We start from the raw sequence: 16,993 nt of genomic DNA on the forward strand, positions 1-16,993 counted from the left end.
AGCACCGTCATCAGAGAGGGAAAGGAGGGGATCATAAATGTACTTAAAAAGGAGCGGAGGTGATACTGTACAAACAAGTGATACGGGTGTGGTTTGTTAAAAGCGGGAGTGCCTTCACAATGCAGGCTTTTGTTTGACACCAGCTTTGCCACCTCTGAGACAACACAGACAGACGAGAGAGAGTAGAAACAACAGACAGGAAAGACCAAGACCGAGACCCTACTGGTCTGTATCCCAACACCTCTCAACTCAGAGGTAGAAGCACACAGGAAGTGGTCGGTGACGTCAGAGAGGCCCTGTAACAGAAACTGGTTTGACTGCAATTCTTTACCCTTAACATTTCCATTAGCCACCATCTAAGGCAGTGGTCACCAACCTTTTCTGAGTCAAGATCACTGAGTCAAAATGCCTATGTAACATTAACCAATTAAAAACAGTTCTGTAGCAATGGTGTTTGTGCAGTAGGCTATAGGCCCAATACATTATCACGCATATTGGCTATTCTTGAATTGCCCTGCCAATTATGTTCTTCTCAGACAATTTTGAAATTATATTTTTTTAAATGTAGGTATATGATCACACTGGGAATAGATCATTTGTCGCAAATGTGTCTTCCAAACGGACAATGACCCCAAGCATACTTCCAAAGTTGTGGCAAAATGGCTTAAGGCCAACAAAGTCAAGGTATTGGAGTGGCCATCACAAAGCCCTGATCTCAATCCCATAGAACATTTGTGGGCAGAACTGAAAAAGTGTGTGCGAGCAAGGAGGCCTACAAACATGACTCAGTTACACCAACTCTGTCAGGACGAATGGGCCAAAATCCACCCAACTTATTGTGGGAAGCTTGTGGAGGGCTACCTGAAACATTGGATCCAAGTTAAACAATTTAAAGGCAATGCTACCAAATACTAATTGAGTGTTTGTAAACTTCTGACCCACTGGGAATGTGATGAGAGAAATAAAAGCTGAAATAAATAGTTCTCTCTACTATTATTCTGACATTTCACATTGTTAAAATAATGTGGTGATCCTAACGGACCTAAAACAGGGAATATTTATTAGGATTAAATGTCAGGAATTATGAAAAACTGAGTTTAAATGTATTTGGCTAAGGTGTATGTAAACTTCCGACTTCAACTGTATATATACACACACACACACACATTTTTCCCCCCATATATTTTCCCCTAACCCTACCATCCCTCCCCTAATTGGAGTAAACTAATTAACAACAACACTTAAGCTTATACATACTACCCCTCCTGTCTCAGCCTCCAGTAATTATGTTGCAATAGTTTATGTGTTGGGTGGCTAGGGTCAGTCTGTTATATCTGGAGTATCTCCTGTCTTATCCGGTGTCCTGTGTGAATTTAAGTATTCTCCCAACCCCCCCACACTCGCCTGCACCTGCTGTCTAACTCCAGTCATGAGCTGCCCTCCAGTCATGAGCTGCCCTCCAGTCATGAGCTGCCCTCCAGTCATGAGCTGCCCTCCAGTCATGAGCTGCCCTCCAGTCATGAGCTGCCCTCCAGTCATGAGCTGCCCTCCAGTCCGGAGCTGCCCTCCAGTCCGGAGCTGCCCTCCAGTCCGGAGCTGCCCTCCAGTCCGGAGCTGCCCTCCAGTCCGGAGCTGCCCTCCAGTCCGGAGCTGCCCTCCAGTCCGGAGCTGCCCTCCAGTCCGGAGCTGCCCTCCAGTCCGGAGCTGCCCTCCAGTCCGGAGCTGCCCTCCAGTCCGGAGCTGCCCTCCAGTCCGGAGCTGCCACTCAGTCCGGAGCTGCCACTCAGTCCGGAGCTGCCACTCAGTCCGGAGCTGCCACTCAGTCCGGAGCTGCCACTCAGTCCGGAGCTGCCACTCAGTCCGGAGCTGCCACTCAGTCCGGAGCTGCCACTCAGTCCGGAGCTATCTCTCTGTCCTGAGCTCTCTCTCTGTCCTGAGCTACCTCTCTGTCCTGAGCTACCTCTCTGTCCTGAGCTCTCTCTCTGTCCTGAGCTACCTCTCTGTCCTGAGCTACCTCTCTGTCCTGAGCTACCTCTCTGTCCTGAGCTACCTCTCTGTCCTGAGCTACCTCTCTGTCCTGAGCTACCTCTCTGTCCTGAGCTACCTCTCTGTCCTGAGCTACCTCTCTGTCCTGAGCTACCTCTCTGTCCTGAGCTACCTCTCTGTCCTGAGCTGTCTCCTCTATGTAGGAGGGGTAAAGACTATGAAAAGCCAACTGACTTTCTAAGGAGTTTTTCCTAGCCACCATTCTTCTACATCTGCATTGCTTGCTTTTTAGGATTTTAGGCTGGGTTTCTGTATAACACTTTGTGACATAGGCTGATGTAAAAAGGGTTTAATAAATACATTTGATTGATTGATTGATTGATTGATTTACAGACACAGCATATTTTACAATAGTAATCTTTTGTTTGTTTTTAATCCCATCCTTCAACCACTCAACCCCTCCCATCTATCTCTGAACACCATCCAGTTTTGATTTATATTTGCTGTATATTTTTCAACTGTGCTGTGGTGTTTCACAAAAGTTCCCAAAAGGTTAATTATACATTGCACTACCAAAGTGCAGAGGATGTCTGCATGGTGCCTGTGACTTGTTTGTCGTGCACTGTACAGGGTACTAAGGAAAAACCTGACCCAGGCAATGTACAAACTGCAACCCATAAACCTAACAATTCATTAAAGATTAACACATCATTTGCTCGCCGTAATAGGGTAATGATAGAAACCATGGAAAGGGCAAAAACTATTGTCATATTAAAGTCCCCGATGGATTTTGCTCATCAAAATGCATTTGCTATGCAAGAGCAATTCTCAATTAGACAACAATGGCCAAACTCAGTTACAGCCCATTGGCTTTCATTTCAACTTGGTGCTGTCTGTTAATGAAGTTGCAATAACTGTGCAGCTCTGCATCTCAATGAGGAGCGCCTGCTGCATATCCACACTGGTGAAAAGGGAATGCATTATATTCACACATTTGTGGTTCTTTTAACTATTTCAAGGCCAAAGTTTAAAACAGCTTTCTTTGCAACCTCGATCTTCAAATGAAGCACATCATATTACAGAGATTAGTACAAGGTGACCGTCTGTTTTGACTGTTTGTTTCAGGTGATAACAGTATTCCTACGAAAGGTATGTGGGCGCAATAAGCCTTAACAATAGTCATATTAATAGTCTTACAGTAATAGCCCTTTGTGAAACAGGATTTTTGATAATTATTATTTGTACATTTCCTTTTTTTTATTTCACCTTTGTTTAATCAGGTAGGCCAGTCGAGAACAAGTTCTCATTTACAACTGCGACCTGGCCTTGATAAAGCAAAGCAGTGCGACAAAAACAACACAGAGTTACACATAAACAAACCTACAGTCAATAACACAATAGAAAAATATATGTACAGTGCGTACAAATGTAGAAGAGTAGGGAGGTAAGGCAATAAATAGGCCATAGAGGTGAAATAATTACAATTTAGCATTAACACTGGAGTGACAGATGTGCAGATGCTGATGTGCAAGTAGAAATACTGGGGTGCAAAAGAGCAAGAGGACAAATAACAGTATGGGGATGAGGTAGTTGGGTGTGCTATTTACAGATTGGATGTGTACAGGTATAGTGATCGGTAAGCTGCTCTGATTGCTGATGCTTAAAGAAAGAGAGGGAGATATAAGACTCCAGCTTCAGTGATTTTTGCAATTCGTTCCAGTCATTGGCAACAGAGACCTGGAAGGAAATGCGGCCAAAGGAAGTGTTGGATTTGGGGATGACAAGTGAAATATACCTGCTGGAGCGTGAGATACGGGTGGGTGTTGCTATGGTGAACAGTGAGCTGAGATAAGGCGGGGCTTTACCTAGCAAAGACTTATAGATGACCTGGAGCCAGTGGGTTTGGCGACGAATATGTAATGCGGGCCAGCCAACGAGAGCATACAGGTCGCAGTGGTGGGTAGCATATGGGGCTTTGGTGACAAAACGGATGGCACTCTGATAGACTACATCCAATTTGTTGAGTAGTGTTGGAAGCTATTTTGTAAATGACATCGCTGAAGTCGAGGATCGGTAGGATGGTCAGTTTTACGAGGGTATGTTTGGTAGCATGAGTAAAGGAGGCTTTGTTGCAAAATAGGAAGCCAATTCTAGATTTAATTTTGGATTGGAGATGATTAATGTGAGTCTGGAAGGAGAGTTTACAGTCTAACCAGACACCTAGGTATTTGTAGTTGTCCACATATTCTAAGTCAGAACCGTCCAGAGTAGTGATGCTAGTCGGGCGGGCGGGTTCGGGCAACAATCGGTTGAAGAGCATGAATTTAGTTTTACTAGCATTTAAAAGCAGTTGGAGGCCACGGAAGGAGTGTTGTCAGGCATTGATGCTAATTTGGAGGTTTGTTAACACAGTGTCCAAAGAAGGGACAGAAGTATACAGAATGGTGTCGTCTGCGTAGAGGTGGATCAGAGAATCACCAGCATCAAGAGCGACATCATTGATATATAAAGAGAAAAGAGTCGGACCGAGAATTGAACCCTGTGGCACCCCCATAGAGACTGCCAGAGGTCCGGACAACAGGCCCTCCGATTTGACACACTGAACTCTATCTGAGAAGTAGTTGGTGAACCAGGCGAAGCAATCATTTGCGAAACCAAGGCTATTGAGTCTGCTGATGAGAATGCGATGATTGACAGAGTCGAAAGCCTTGGCCAGGTCGATGAAGACGGCTGCACAGTACTGTCTTTTATTGATGGTGGTTATGATATCGTTTAGGATCTTGAGCGTGGCTGAGGTGCACCCATGACCAGCTCGGACACCAGATTGCATAGTGGAGAAGGTACAGTGGGATTCGAAATGGTCGGTGATCTGTTTGTTAACATGGCTTTCGGAGATTTTAGAAAGGCAGGGCAGGATGGATATAGGTCTGTAACAGTTTGGGTCTAGAGTGTCTCCCCCTTTGAAGAGGGGGATGACCGCGGCAGCTTTCCAATCTTTGGGGATCTCAGACGATACGAAAGAGAGTTGAACAGGTTAGTAATAGGGGTTGCAACAAGTTCGGCAGATAATTTTAGAAAGAGAGGGACCAGATTGTCTAGGCCAGCTGATTGGTAAAGATCCAGATTTTGCAGCTCTTTCAGAACATCAGCTGTCTGGATTTGGGTGAAGGAGAAGCCGGGGGGGGCTTGGGAAAGTTGCTGCAGGGGTTGCAGAGCTGTTGGTCGGGATAGCCAGGTGGAAAGCATGGCCAGCCGTAGAAAAATGCTTTTTGAAATTATCGATTATCGCAGATTTATCGGAGGTGACAGTATTTCCTTGCCTCAGTGCAGTGGGCAGCTGGGAGGAAGTGCTCTTATTCTCCATGGACTTTACAGTGTCCCAAAACTTTTTGGAATTAGTGCTACAGGAAGCAAATTTCTGTTTGAAAAAGCTAGCCTTAGCTTTCCTAACTGACTGAGTATATTGGTTCCTGACTTCCCTGAAGAGTTTCATATCGCGGGAGCTATTCAATGCTAATGCAGAACGCCACAGGATGTTTTTGTGCTGGTCAAGGGCAGTCAAGTCTGGGGTGAACCAAGGGCTATATCTGTTCTTATTTCTACCATTTTTGAATGGGACATGCTTATTTATTATGGAGAGGAAAGCACTTTCGAAGAGCAACCAGGCATCCTCTACTGACGGGGTGAGGTCAATATCCTTCCAGGATACCCGGGCCAGGTCGATTAGAAAGGCCTGCTTGCTGAAGTGTTTTTAAAAGGCCTACTCGCTGAAGTGTTTTTTGCCACTGACATGATCAGTGGCAAAAGGCTCTACAAAGAGATGTATACTGTCTCTAAAATAGAGTGGTAACCAAAGAAACTATCAGAACTCATAACAAACAAACCAGATACAGTATGAGCTACAAACAAGACTCAGAAATAGCACCACAAATGTGTGATTTTTTTCAACACTGTAGGCTACTGCATATTTCTCAACACAAGCATATAGCTGAAAGCCAGCATGTGAAAGTGGAAGATACTTCCCATTTTGAAAGCAAACTGACAAGGTGTTTAGTGGAAGACTACAAAGTGCCTGGTAATATTTATCAGGGCAAATTGAGTTTTACAGAGTGATATGTTCTTCTGTTTGTGTGTGTGCGTGCAGTCGTGTGTGTGTGTGCGTGCAGTCGTGTGTGTGCGTGTGTGTGTCTGACCCTGCTGAGCTCCTGGCTGAGCTGGCTCCACTGCTCTGCGTAGGTCTTCCTGAGCTGCTGCTTGTCTCTGATCAGCAGGGTCAGTTTGCTGAGAGGCCCAACCTGCAGGTCCTCAGACTGCCGCCGCATCACACGACTCAAACTCTCCGTCTGAGCCACCAACACACCCCACGACTGAAAGAGGAACGAGTGCAGAGAGAGAAAAAGAGACAGGGAGAGACAGAATTAATCAAGAAAATACTCTGCGTATTGCCATCTACTGATCAAACGTAATGCTCAATCATCAATAATGTTTGAAAGGTCAAGTCCACATTGCAGCTGGGGGTGGATGTGGTCTAATGTCTAAACCAGTGTGCTTGCTAAAACCCACTGATATAGTGTAGGGGTCATTCCATTTGATTTCAATCACTTTTTGACCGCACCCCTTTTGATTTGAATGAAACTTCCCATTCATATTTGCCCATGGTTAAAGTAATAAGTGGTCAGAAAGGGACTTAATGGACCGGAATGCAAAAACATTTAGGAGTTAGCGGTGCTCAAAGTTGACCCATTTTGCCTACCCCACCCTACCATGAGACATACTGTACATGTCTTAATCACTGGAAAAGATAAATGGTTGAGTTTGACATAATTTAAAAACTTAAACAGGGTTGTCAAACAAAAACTGTCATTTTTTATCATTTAACGTCAATTACCTACAAATGAGTAAACTATGTATTTTTTTTTCGCCTTATGTTGTAGCTTAGACCCTATTTTACATAATCTGAGATGTTTATATTGTTCCCTCCATCGGCTGAGACGCAGTATAATTTTGAATACAGGGTGGGTGTCATATCAATCATGAAAATATATGGATATATCCCAGACCACTGCAATTTAGCTGGTACATCATTTTTTACATCCAATTACTACCACAAAGATGGCAACTGACCCACCCACCATCGAATGTCAACTTAAATAGGAATGGCTAGAGGCGTCACTGCAGTCCCTGGTTCGAATCCAGGCTGCATCACATTCGGCTGTGATTGGGAGTCCCACAGGGCGGCGTACAATTGGCCCAGCGTCGTCCGGGTTTGGCCATCATTGTAAATAAGAATTTGTTCTTAACTGACTTGCCTAGTTAAATAAATAAAATAAATAAAAAATTCAATAGGTTTCCTATGGAAGATTGACAGTATAATTTCAAAAACTGTCCCCCACCCTGTACTCAAGAGCATGCTGTGTATCAACTGATGGCAGGCACAACACAAACACATCAGATGATGTAAAATAGGGACTAAGCTACAACATATGTGAAAACTGTAAAATAAATCTGAGTTCACGTGATAAATAATTGATATTAAAGGTAAAAAAAAAAATGATATTACATTTTTTTTTTCAATAAATAATACACTGCTCAAAAAAATAAAGGGAACACTTAAACAACACAATGTAACTCCAAGTCAATCACACTTCTGTGAAATCAAACTGTCCACTTAGGAAGCAACACTGATTGACAATAAATTTCACATGCTGTTGTGCAAATGGAATAGACAAAAGGTGGAAATTATAGGCAATTAGCAAGACACCCCCAAAAAAGGAGTGATTCTGCAGGTGGTGACCACACACCACTTCTCAGTTCCGATGCGTCCTGGCTGATGTTTTGGTCACTTTTGAATGCTGGCGGTGCTCTCACTCTAGTGGTAGCATGAGACGGAGTCTACAACCCACACAAGTGGCTCAGGTAGTGCAGTTCATCCAGGATGGCACATCAATGCGAGCTGTGGCAAAAAGGTTTGCTGTGTCTGTCAACGTAGTGTCCAGAGCATGGAGGCGCTACCAGGAGACAGGCCAGTACATCAGGAGACGTGGAGGAGGCCGTAGGAGGGCAACAACCCAGCAGCAGGACCGCTACCTCCGCCTTTGTGCAAGGAGGTGCACTGCCAGCGCCCTGCAAAATGACCTCCAGCAGGCCACAAATGTGCATGTGTCTGCTCAAACGGTCAGAAACAGACTCCATGAGGGTGGTATGAGGGCCCGACGTCCACAGGTGGGGGTTGTGCTTACAGCCCAACACCGTACAGGACGTTTGGCATTTGCCAGAGAACACCAAGATTGGCAAATTCGCCACTGGCGCCCTGTGCTCTTCACAGATAAAAGCAGGTTCACACTGAGCACATGAGCACATGTGACAGACGTGACAGAGTCTGGAGATGCCGTGGAGAACGTTCTGCTGCCTGCAACATCCTCCAGCATGACCGGTTTGGCGATGGGTCAGTCATGGTGTGGGGTGGCATTTCTTTGTGGGGCCGCACACCCCTCCATGTGCTCGCCAGAGGTAGCCTGACTGCCATTAGGTACCGAGATGAGATCCTCAGACCCCTTGTGAGACCATATGCTGACACATGCACATTTGTGGCCTGCTGGAGGTCATTTTGCAGGGCTCTGGCAATGCACCTCCTTGCACAAAGGCGGAGGTAGCGGTCCTGCTGCTGGATTGTTGCCCTCCTACAGCCTCCTCCACGTCTCCTGATATACTGGCCTGTCTCCTGGTAGCGCCTCCATGCTCTGGACACTACGCTGACAGACACAGCAAACCTTTTTGCCACAGCTCGCATTGATGTGCCATCCTGGATGAACTGCACTACCTGAGCTACTTGTGTGGGTTGTAGACTCCGTCTCATGCTACCACTAGAGGGAGAGCACCGCCAGCATTCAAAAGTGACCAAAACATCAGCCAGGAAGCATAGGAACTGAGAAGTGGTGTGTGGTCACCACCTGCAGAATCACTCCTTTTTTGGGGGTGTCTTGCTAATTGCCTATAATTTCCATCTTTTGTCTATTCCATTTGCACAACAGCATGTGAAATTTATTGTCAATCAGTGTTGCTTCCTAAGTGGACAGTTTGATTTCACAGAAGTGTGATTGACTTGGAGTTACATTGTGTTGTTTAAGTGTTCCCTTTATTTTTTTGAGCAGTGTATTTATCAAACCCAACCGTTTATTCTTTCCAGTGACGAAGACATGAATGTCGCATTGTGGGGTATGCAAAATGGGTCAACATTGAGCCCTTCTATCTTCTAAATGTTTTGGCATTCAGGTCCAAAAAGTTACTTTCTGACCACTACTTTGATGAGCAAATATGTATAGAAAGTTTCATTCAAATCAAAAGACGTGCGGTCAACAAGAAAAAATGTCAATCAAATGGACCCATAGAGTACCTGACTGAGCTGGCTGATGTAGTCCGGTCCTCCCCCAGGCTGGGGCCCCTCCAGTTTCTCAACCATGGCAGCCATCTGGTGCAGCTGAACAGAGAACTCCCGGTCGCTCTTGGACCGCTGGCTCATCCACTTCTTCATCACCTCCATCAGACGCAGCTCCGAGTCCTGTAGCCGCATCAGGGCCACGTTGGCCTGGGGACACCACAGGTCCTCCCCAAACCCCATCAGATATGTTCCCAGAGCAGTGGGAACCCAGTCAAACTGTAGACACTGGAGTGGATTTGAAAATAAACCACACACACACACACACGTGACCTGGCTAATAAGGTGCAGGAAGATGAAAATAAAAACTGAATGAGAATGCATGGGATTTATCATCAGTCTAGACTCTGAACTTTGGGTGTACTTTCTTTACTGGACTGTAGAGTCAGGTGAATTAGTTAAACTTGTGAGGCAAGATGTATAAATAATACCAAGACTACACAACTGATTATTTAAACAAGTTGTGGCATGTGGAGGGTTTCACTTCTGGGTGACTTATTTTCAAGGGAGAAAACAGTTAGGAGGCACTTCCTCTTGAAATACAGAACCGATGAGAAGTGTGACACGACTCTAAACTGTTTATTGGTTTTAGTATAATTTTATTAAGTGAGTAATTATACTATTACAGAGTAGAATGGTAAAGTAAGTTGGATTTGAGGCTTAATATAATGCAGCCTACTGTGGAACTCTGGCATCATCCATAACCACTCTCCTTTGCCAAGATAATCCATCCACCTGACAGGTGTGGCATATCAAGGAAGCTGATTAAAGCGCATGATGTTTACACACATGCACTTTGTGCCAGGGACAAAAAAGGCCACTCTTAAATGTGCCGTTTTCTCACACAACCCAATGCCACAGATCTCTTAAGTTGAGAGTGTGCAACTGGCATACTGACTGCAAGAATGTCCAGCAGAGCTGTAGCCAGAGAACTGAATGTTCATTTATCTACCATAAGCCGCCTCCAACGTAATTTTAGAGAATTTTACAGTAAGTCCAGTCCAGAATTTTACAGTAAGGCCTCACAACCGCAGACCACATGTATGGCGTCGTGTGGGTGAGCAGTTTGCTGATGTCAACGTTGTTTACAGAGTGTCCTATGGTTGCGGTGGGGTTATGGTATGGGCAGGCATAAGCTATGAACAACAAACACAAATGCATTTTATCAATGGCAAATTTGAATGCACAGAGGTACCGTGACGAGATCCTGAGGCCCATTGTCATGGAATTCATCCCCTGCCATCACCTCATGTTTGAGCATGATAATGTACGTCACCATGTCACAAGGATCTGTACACAATTACTGGAAGCTGAAAATGTCCCAGTTCTTCCATGGCCTGCATACTCACCAGACATGTCACCGAATTGAGCATGTTCCAGTTCCAGCTAATATCCAGCAACTTCGCACAGCCATTGAAGAGGAGTGGGACAACATTCCACCGGCCACACTCAACAGCCTGATAAACTCTATCTGAATGAGATGTATCCCAATGCGTGAGGCAAATTATGGTCACACCAGATACTGACTGGTTTTCTGATCCTCGCCCCTTTTTTTAAGGTATCTGTGACCAAGAGATGCATATCTGTTTTCCCAGTCATGTGAAATCCATAGATTAGTGCCCAATGAATTTTTTTCAGTTGACTGATTTCCTTATATAAACTGTAACTCAGTAAAATGTTTGAAATTGTTGCATTTATATATTTGTTCTGTGTACATAAAGCAGGGATGAGTAATGTGTTGACGAAACCTTCAACTGAACATGTAAACCCGCCCTGCTGAGTTTACCTTGATCGAAATTCGATCACACAAAATCCTTTAACTTCACAGGGAGATGTACATGTGTAGCTAGCTGTTGAATCCGATACAAATGGTATCATTATCAATAGCCCATGTCGGCTATCGTTAAGAGTTAGGTAATAGTATACTGTAGTGTAGCTTACTATGAGTTTAGGTCGTCTGAAAAAAATATTCTCACCTCAGGTTATTGCAAGCAGTCCACTCCGACGTTTCAAGTATTTATAGCATATGTAGGCTATGACTATTCGTATCGAGGAGGCATTAATTGTGCCGACAAACTGTTACAGTGAGGTAGTATTGATATCACTGGTCTGGCACGGCGACCATACTCGCATCAGAAACATAAAAGCAGGAAGCCAGCGCTGTCCTATCAAAGCGGGACTGACTGGGGAGGTGAGTGACTGCGTCCTCTTCGGGACGGAAGGCTTGGTACAGCCCTGGTTTTAATGTCTATGGGTACAGCACGGTTCAAGAACATAACAGCTCATTAACTGGGTGGATTAACGGGGACAATAATTGCGGTAAGCAGGTGACCAAATTGGAACACAACATTAGCTTGAGCAGCGGGTGGCCTAGAGTACTTGCCCTAGTGACATTCATGATCCAAAATTATACTTTCTGAAAATGCTGTAGAACACCTGCCACACATACATAACACCAACCTACAGCACAATGAAATGTACATGCATAGGAATGCACCACCACAGTATGAGTCATAATACCCATAAAACCTAGCGGGCAAACAGGGAAATTGTTCCAATCGTTTTCCTACATACATTTTCCCAATCGGGAATTTTAGAAACACAAAAAAACAAGGGCTGTGGCTCGTGTAGGCTTACTCTGGCGTGACTTTTTGATAACAGTGTAAATCTCTCTAGGAAAAGGTGACTTCTTTGTTGCATTTCAGGTGAAATGACATTGCTGACAGGCCAGAGCCCATATTCACAAAGAGTACTGATTTTAGGATAAGTTGACAAGGGGAAGGTTATCCTAGATCCCTGTGGAAACTGTGGCCTTCAATGGTACTGGAAGCAAGGGCCTTACATGGGAGACAAGCAACAGTCTCTCTCTCTCTCCATTCTGTTAACATGTATTCTATGTACATTCATACAAACTGCTATGGATGCAATCACTGACTTATATTCACTTTGTCTACTTGTCCCATTCTTCAATCTTTTCTGGGATATACTGTATATTATTTAGTTGACACACCTGTGATGTATCTGATATACATCAATACAAATGTATTCAGCCTGGAAATTAGACTTGCATTTACTTTAGAACTGATGCCTGTGTTAAGTTTACCACAGAAGTTAGTAGAAGTGAGTGTGAAGACCAACTTGACAAACATGCTATGAAAAAGTTGTTTTGTAATCTAACAAAATAAACATTTGTTTATACAAAACTTTATTGCATTTGGTCATTCCCAAGATGTGGCCTTTTGAAAGCCTTGATAGTTGCATCCTTGCACAGGGAACTTTATGCAGATAGTTGACAACAGGGTGGCAGGTTTTTTGATGTGCTGCTCTAGAGTTCCATAGCCCAGCAGACTCGCCTGGGGATAGGGGGATGGATACATGTTAGCTTTGATAAATGTCTGGGAGACTTTTACAGTGAGGAGAGAGCATGAGCTTTGGCGTGGGTACAGTAAATCCAATCCAACCAGTGGCCTTGGGATAATATGCTATGTCACACAGGCAGACTGGAAAAGTTGAAGTAGGTTTACTCAGTGCATCAGTTATACTATTATGAGTGTAGGTTACTTCTCTGTGCTCTGGAGAGGTCACAGGTAGTTACTTGGTCAGAAGGCTCTGGAGGGAGGGGGTGGGGCGAGAGAGACACAGATAGAGGTAGTGAGTGCTAGAAATGGAGAGAGGCCTCACCCCTGACCTCCCACTGACCAAGGGCCTGTAAATATCATGACTAGAGGTTGACAGATTATGATTTTTCAACGCCGATACCGATTATTGGAGGACCAAAAAAAGCCGATACCGATTAATCGGCCAATTTATGTATATATATATATATATATATATGTAATAATGACAATTACAACAATACTGAATGAACACTTATTTTAACTTAATATAATACATAAATAAAATCAATTCAGTCTCAAATAAATAATGAAACATGTTCAATTTGGTTTAAATAATGCAACAACAGTGTTGGAGAAGAACGTAAAAGTGCCCTATGTGCCGTGTAAAAAAGCTAACATTTAAATTCCTTGCTCAGAACATGAGAACATATTTTTTATTTAACCTTTATTTAACCAGGTAGGCCAGTTGAGAACACTTTCTCATTTACAACTGCGACCTGGCCAAGATAAAGCAAAGCAGTGCGACACAAACAACAACACAGAGTTACACATGGAATAAACAAACAAATAGTCAATAACACAATAGAGAAAAAGTCTATATACAGTGTTTGCAAATGAGGTAAGATAAGGGAGGTAGGCAATAAATCAGCCATAGTGGCAAAATAATTACAATTTAGCAATTAAACACTGTAGTGATAGATGTGCAAAAGATGAATGTGCAAGTAGAGATACTGGGGTGCAAAGGAGCAAATGAATAAATAAATAATAAATAACAGTATGGGGATGAGGAAGTTGGATGGGCTATTAACAGATGGGCTATGTACAGGTGCAGTGATCTGTGAGCTGCTCTGACAGCTGCTGCTTAAAGTTAGTGAGGGAGATATGGGTCTCTAGCTTCAGAGATTTTTGCAGTTCGTTCCAGTCATTGGCAGCAGACCACTGGAAGGAAAGGCAGCCAAAGGAGGAATTGGCTTTGGGGGTGACTAATGAAATATACCTGCTGGAGCGCATGCTACGGGTGGGTGCTGCTATGGTGACCAGTGAGCTGAGATAAGGCGGGGCTTTACCTAGCAAAGACGATGACCTGGAGCCACTGGGTTTGGCGACGAATATGAAGCGAGGGCCAGCCAACGTAGTATATGTGGCTTTGGTGACAAAACGGATGGCACTGTGATGGACTACATCCAATTTGCTGAGTAGAGTGTTGGAGGCTATTTTGTAAATGACATCGCCGAAGTAAAGGATCGGCAGGATAGTCAGTTTTACGAGGGTATGTTTGGCAGCATGAGTGAAGGAAGCTTTGTTGCGAAATAGGAAGCCGATTCTAGATTTAATTTTGGATTGGAGATGCTTAACGTGAGTCTGGAAGGAAAGTTTACAGTCTAACCAGACACCTAGGTATTTGTAGTTTTCCACATATTGTAAGTCAGAACCGTACAGAGTTAGTGGTGCTGGACGGGCGGGCAGGTGCGGGCAACGATCGGTTGAAGAGCATGCATTTAGTTTTACTTGCATTTAAGAGCAGTTGGAGGCCACGGAAGGAGAGTTGTATGGCATTGAAGCTCGTCTGGAGGTTAGTTAACACAGTGTCCAAAGAAGGGCCAGAAGTATACAGAATGGTGTCGTCTGAGGTGGATCATTTACATCATTTACATTACATTTAAGTCATTTAGCAGACGCTCTTATCCAGAGCGACTTACAAATTGGTGCATTCACCTAATGACATCCAGTGGAACAGCCACTTTACAATAGTGCATCTAAATCTTTTAAGGGGGGGGGGGGGGCAGAAGGATTGCTTTATCCTATCCTAGGTATTCCTTGGAGAGGTGGGGTTTCAGGTGTCTCCGGAAGGTGGTGATTGACTCCGCTGTCCTGGCGTCGTGAGGGAGTTTGTTCCACCATTGGGGTGCCAGAGCAGCGAACAGTTTTGACTGGGCTGAGCGGGAACTGTACTTCCTCAGTGGTAGGGAGGCGAGCAGGCCAGAGGTGGATGAACGCAGTGCCCTTGTTTGGGTGTAGGGCCTGATCACAGCCTGAAGGTACTGAGGTGCCGTTCCCCTCACAGCTCCGTAGGCAAGCACCATGGTCTTGTAGCGGATGCGAGCTTCAACTGGAAGCCAGTGGAGAGAGCGGAGGAGCGGGGTGACGTGAGAGAACTTGGGAAGGTTGAACACCAGACGGGCTGCGGCGTTCTGGATGAGTTGTAGGGGTTTGATGGCACAGGCAGGGAGCCCAGCCAACAGCGAGTTGCAGTAATCCAGACGGGAGATGACAAGTGCCTGGATTAGGACCTGCGCCGCTTCCTGTGTGAGGCAGGGTCGTACTCTGCGGATGTTGTAGAGCATGAACCTACAGGAACGGGCCACCGCCTTGATGTTAGTTGAGAACGACAGGGTGTTGTCCAGGATCACGCCAAGGTTCTTAGCGCTCTGGGAGGAGGACACAATGGAGTTGTCAACCGTGATGGCGAGATCATGGAACGGGCAGTCCTTCCCCGGGAGGAAGAGCAGCTCCGTCTTGCCGAGGTTCAGCTTGAGGTGGTGATCCGTCATCCACACTGATATGTCTGCCAGACATGCAGAGATGCGATTCGCCACCTGGTCATCAGAAGGGGGAAAGGAGAAGATTAATTGTGTGTCGTCTGCATAGCAATGATAGGAGAGACCATGTGAGGTTATGACAGAGCCAAGTGACTTGGTGTATAGCGAGAATAGGAGAGGGCCTAGAACAGAGCCCTGGGGGACACCAGTGGTGAGAGCGCGTGGTGAGGAGACAGATTCTCGCCACGCCACCTGGTAGGAGCGACCTGTCAGGTAGGACGCAATCCAAGCGTGGGCCGCGCCGGAGATGCCCAACTCGGAGAGGGTGGAGAGGAGGATCTGATGGTTCACAGTATCGAAGGCAGCCGATAGGTCTAGAAGGATGAGAGCAGAGGAGAGAGAGTTAGCTTTAGCAGTGCGGAGCGCCTCCGTGATACAGAGAAGAGCAGTCTCAGTTGAGTGACTAGTCTTGAAACCTGACTGATTTGGATCAAGAAGGTCATTCTGAGAGAGATAGCAGGAGAGCTGGCCAAGGACGGCACGTTCAAGAGTTTTGGAGAGAAAAGAAAGAAGGGATACTGGTCTGTAGTTGTTGACATCGGAGGGATCGAGTGTAGGTTTTTTCAGAAGGGGTGCAACTCTCGCTCTCTTGAAGACGGAAGGGACGTAGCCAGCGGTCAGGGATGAGTTGATGAGCGAGGTGAGGTAAGGGAGAAGGTCTCCGGAAATGGTCTGGAGAAGAGAGGAGGGGATAGGGTCAAGCGGGCAGGTTGTTGGGCGGCCGGCCGTCACAAGACGCGAGATTTCATCTGGAGAGAGAGGGGAGAAAGAGGTCAAAGCACAGGGTAGGGCAGTGTGAGCAGAACCAGCGGTGTCGTTTGACTTAGCAAACGAGGATCGGATGTCGTCGACCTTCTTTTCAAAATGGTTGACGAAGTCGTCTGCAGAGAGGGAGGAGGGGGGGGGAGGGGGAGGAGGATTCAGGAGGGAGGAGAAGGTGGCAAAGAGCTTCCTAGGGTTAGAGGCAGATGCTTGGAATTTAGAGTGGTAGAAAGTGGCTTTAGCAGCAGAGACAGAAGAGGAAAATGTAGAGAGGAGGGAGTGAAAGGATGCCAGGTCCGCAGGGAGGCGAGTTTTCCTCCATTTCCGCTCGGCTGCCCGGAGCCCTGTTCTGTGAGCTCGCAATGAGTCGTCGAGCCACGGAGCGGGAGGGGAGGACCGAGCCGGCCTGGAGGATAGGGGACATAGAGAGTCAAAGGATGCAGAAAGGGAGGAGAGGAGGGTTGAGGAGGCAGAATCAGGAGATAGGTTGGAGAAGGTTTGGGCAGGGAAGGGAAGAGATGATAGGATGGAAGAGGAGAGAGTAGCGGGGGAGAGAGAGCGAAGGTTGGGACGGCGCGATACCATCCGAGTAG

At 45.6% G+C, this 16,993-nt stretch overlaps 1 protein-coding gene across 2 annotated transcripts in view; it reads right to left on the reverse strand.

Annotated features, from left to right (window-relative positions):
* LOC129854206 (tyrosine-protein kinase Fes/Fps-like) overlaps positions 1–11,700 on the reverse strand; it is a 42,176-nt gene extending 30,476 nt beyond the window's left edge. The window contains exons 1-3 of one of the 2 annotated variants that reach the window (XM_055921000.1): positions 11,398–11,700; positions 9,380–9,649; positions 6,180–6,353 (exon numbers count right to left, since the gene is read on the reverse strand). In XM_055921000.1, the coding sequence (XP_055776975.1) occupies positions 6,180–6,353; positions 9,380–9,604 (399 nt within the window). In that variant the 5' untranslated portion in view covers positions 9,605–9,649; positions 11,398–11,700. The remainder of the gene's footprint in view (positions 1–6,179; positions 6,354–9,379; positions 9,650–11,397) is intronic. The other variant, XM_055921001.1, reaches the window with a different exon arrangement.
* Between the last annotated feature and the right edge of the window lie 5,293 nt (positions 11,701–16,993).

The sequence above is a fragment of the Salvelinus fontinalis genome, chromosome 4 (assembly GCF_029448725.1).
Source record: "Salvelinus fontinalis isolate EN_2023a chromosome 4, ASM2944872v1, whole genome shotgun sequence".
Lineage (NCBI taxonomy): Eukaryota > Metazoa > Chordata > Actinopteri > Salmoniformes > Salmonidae > Salvelinus > Salvelinus fontinalis.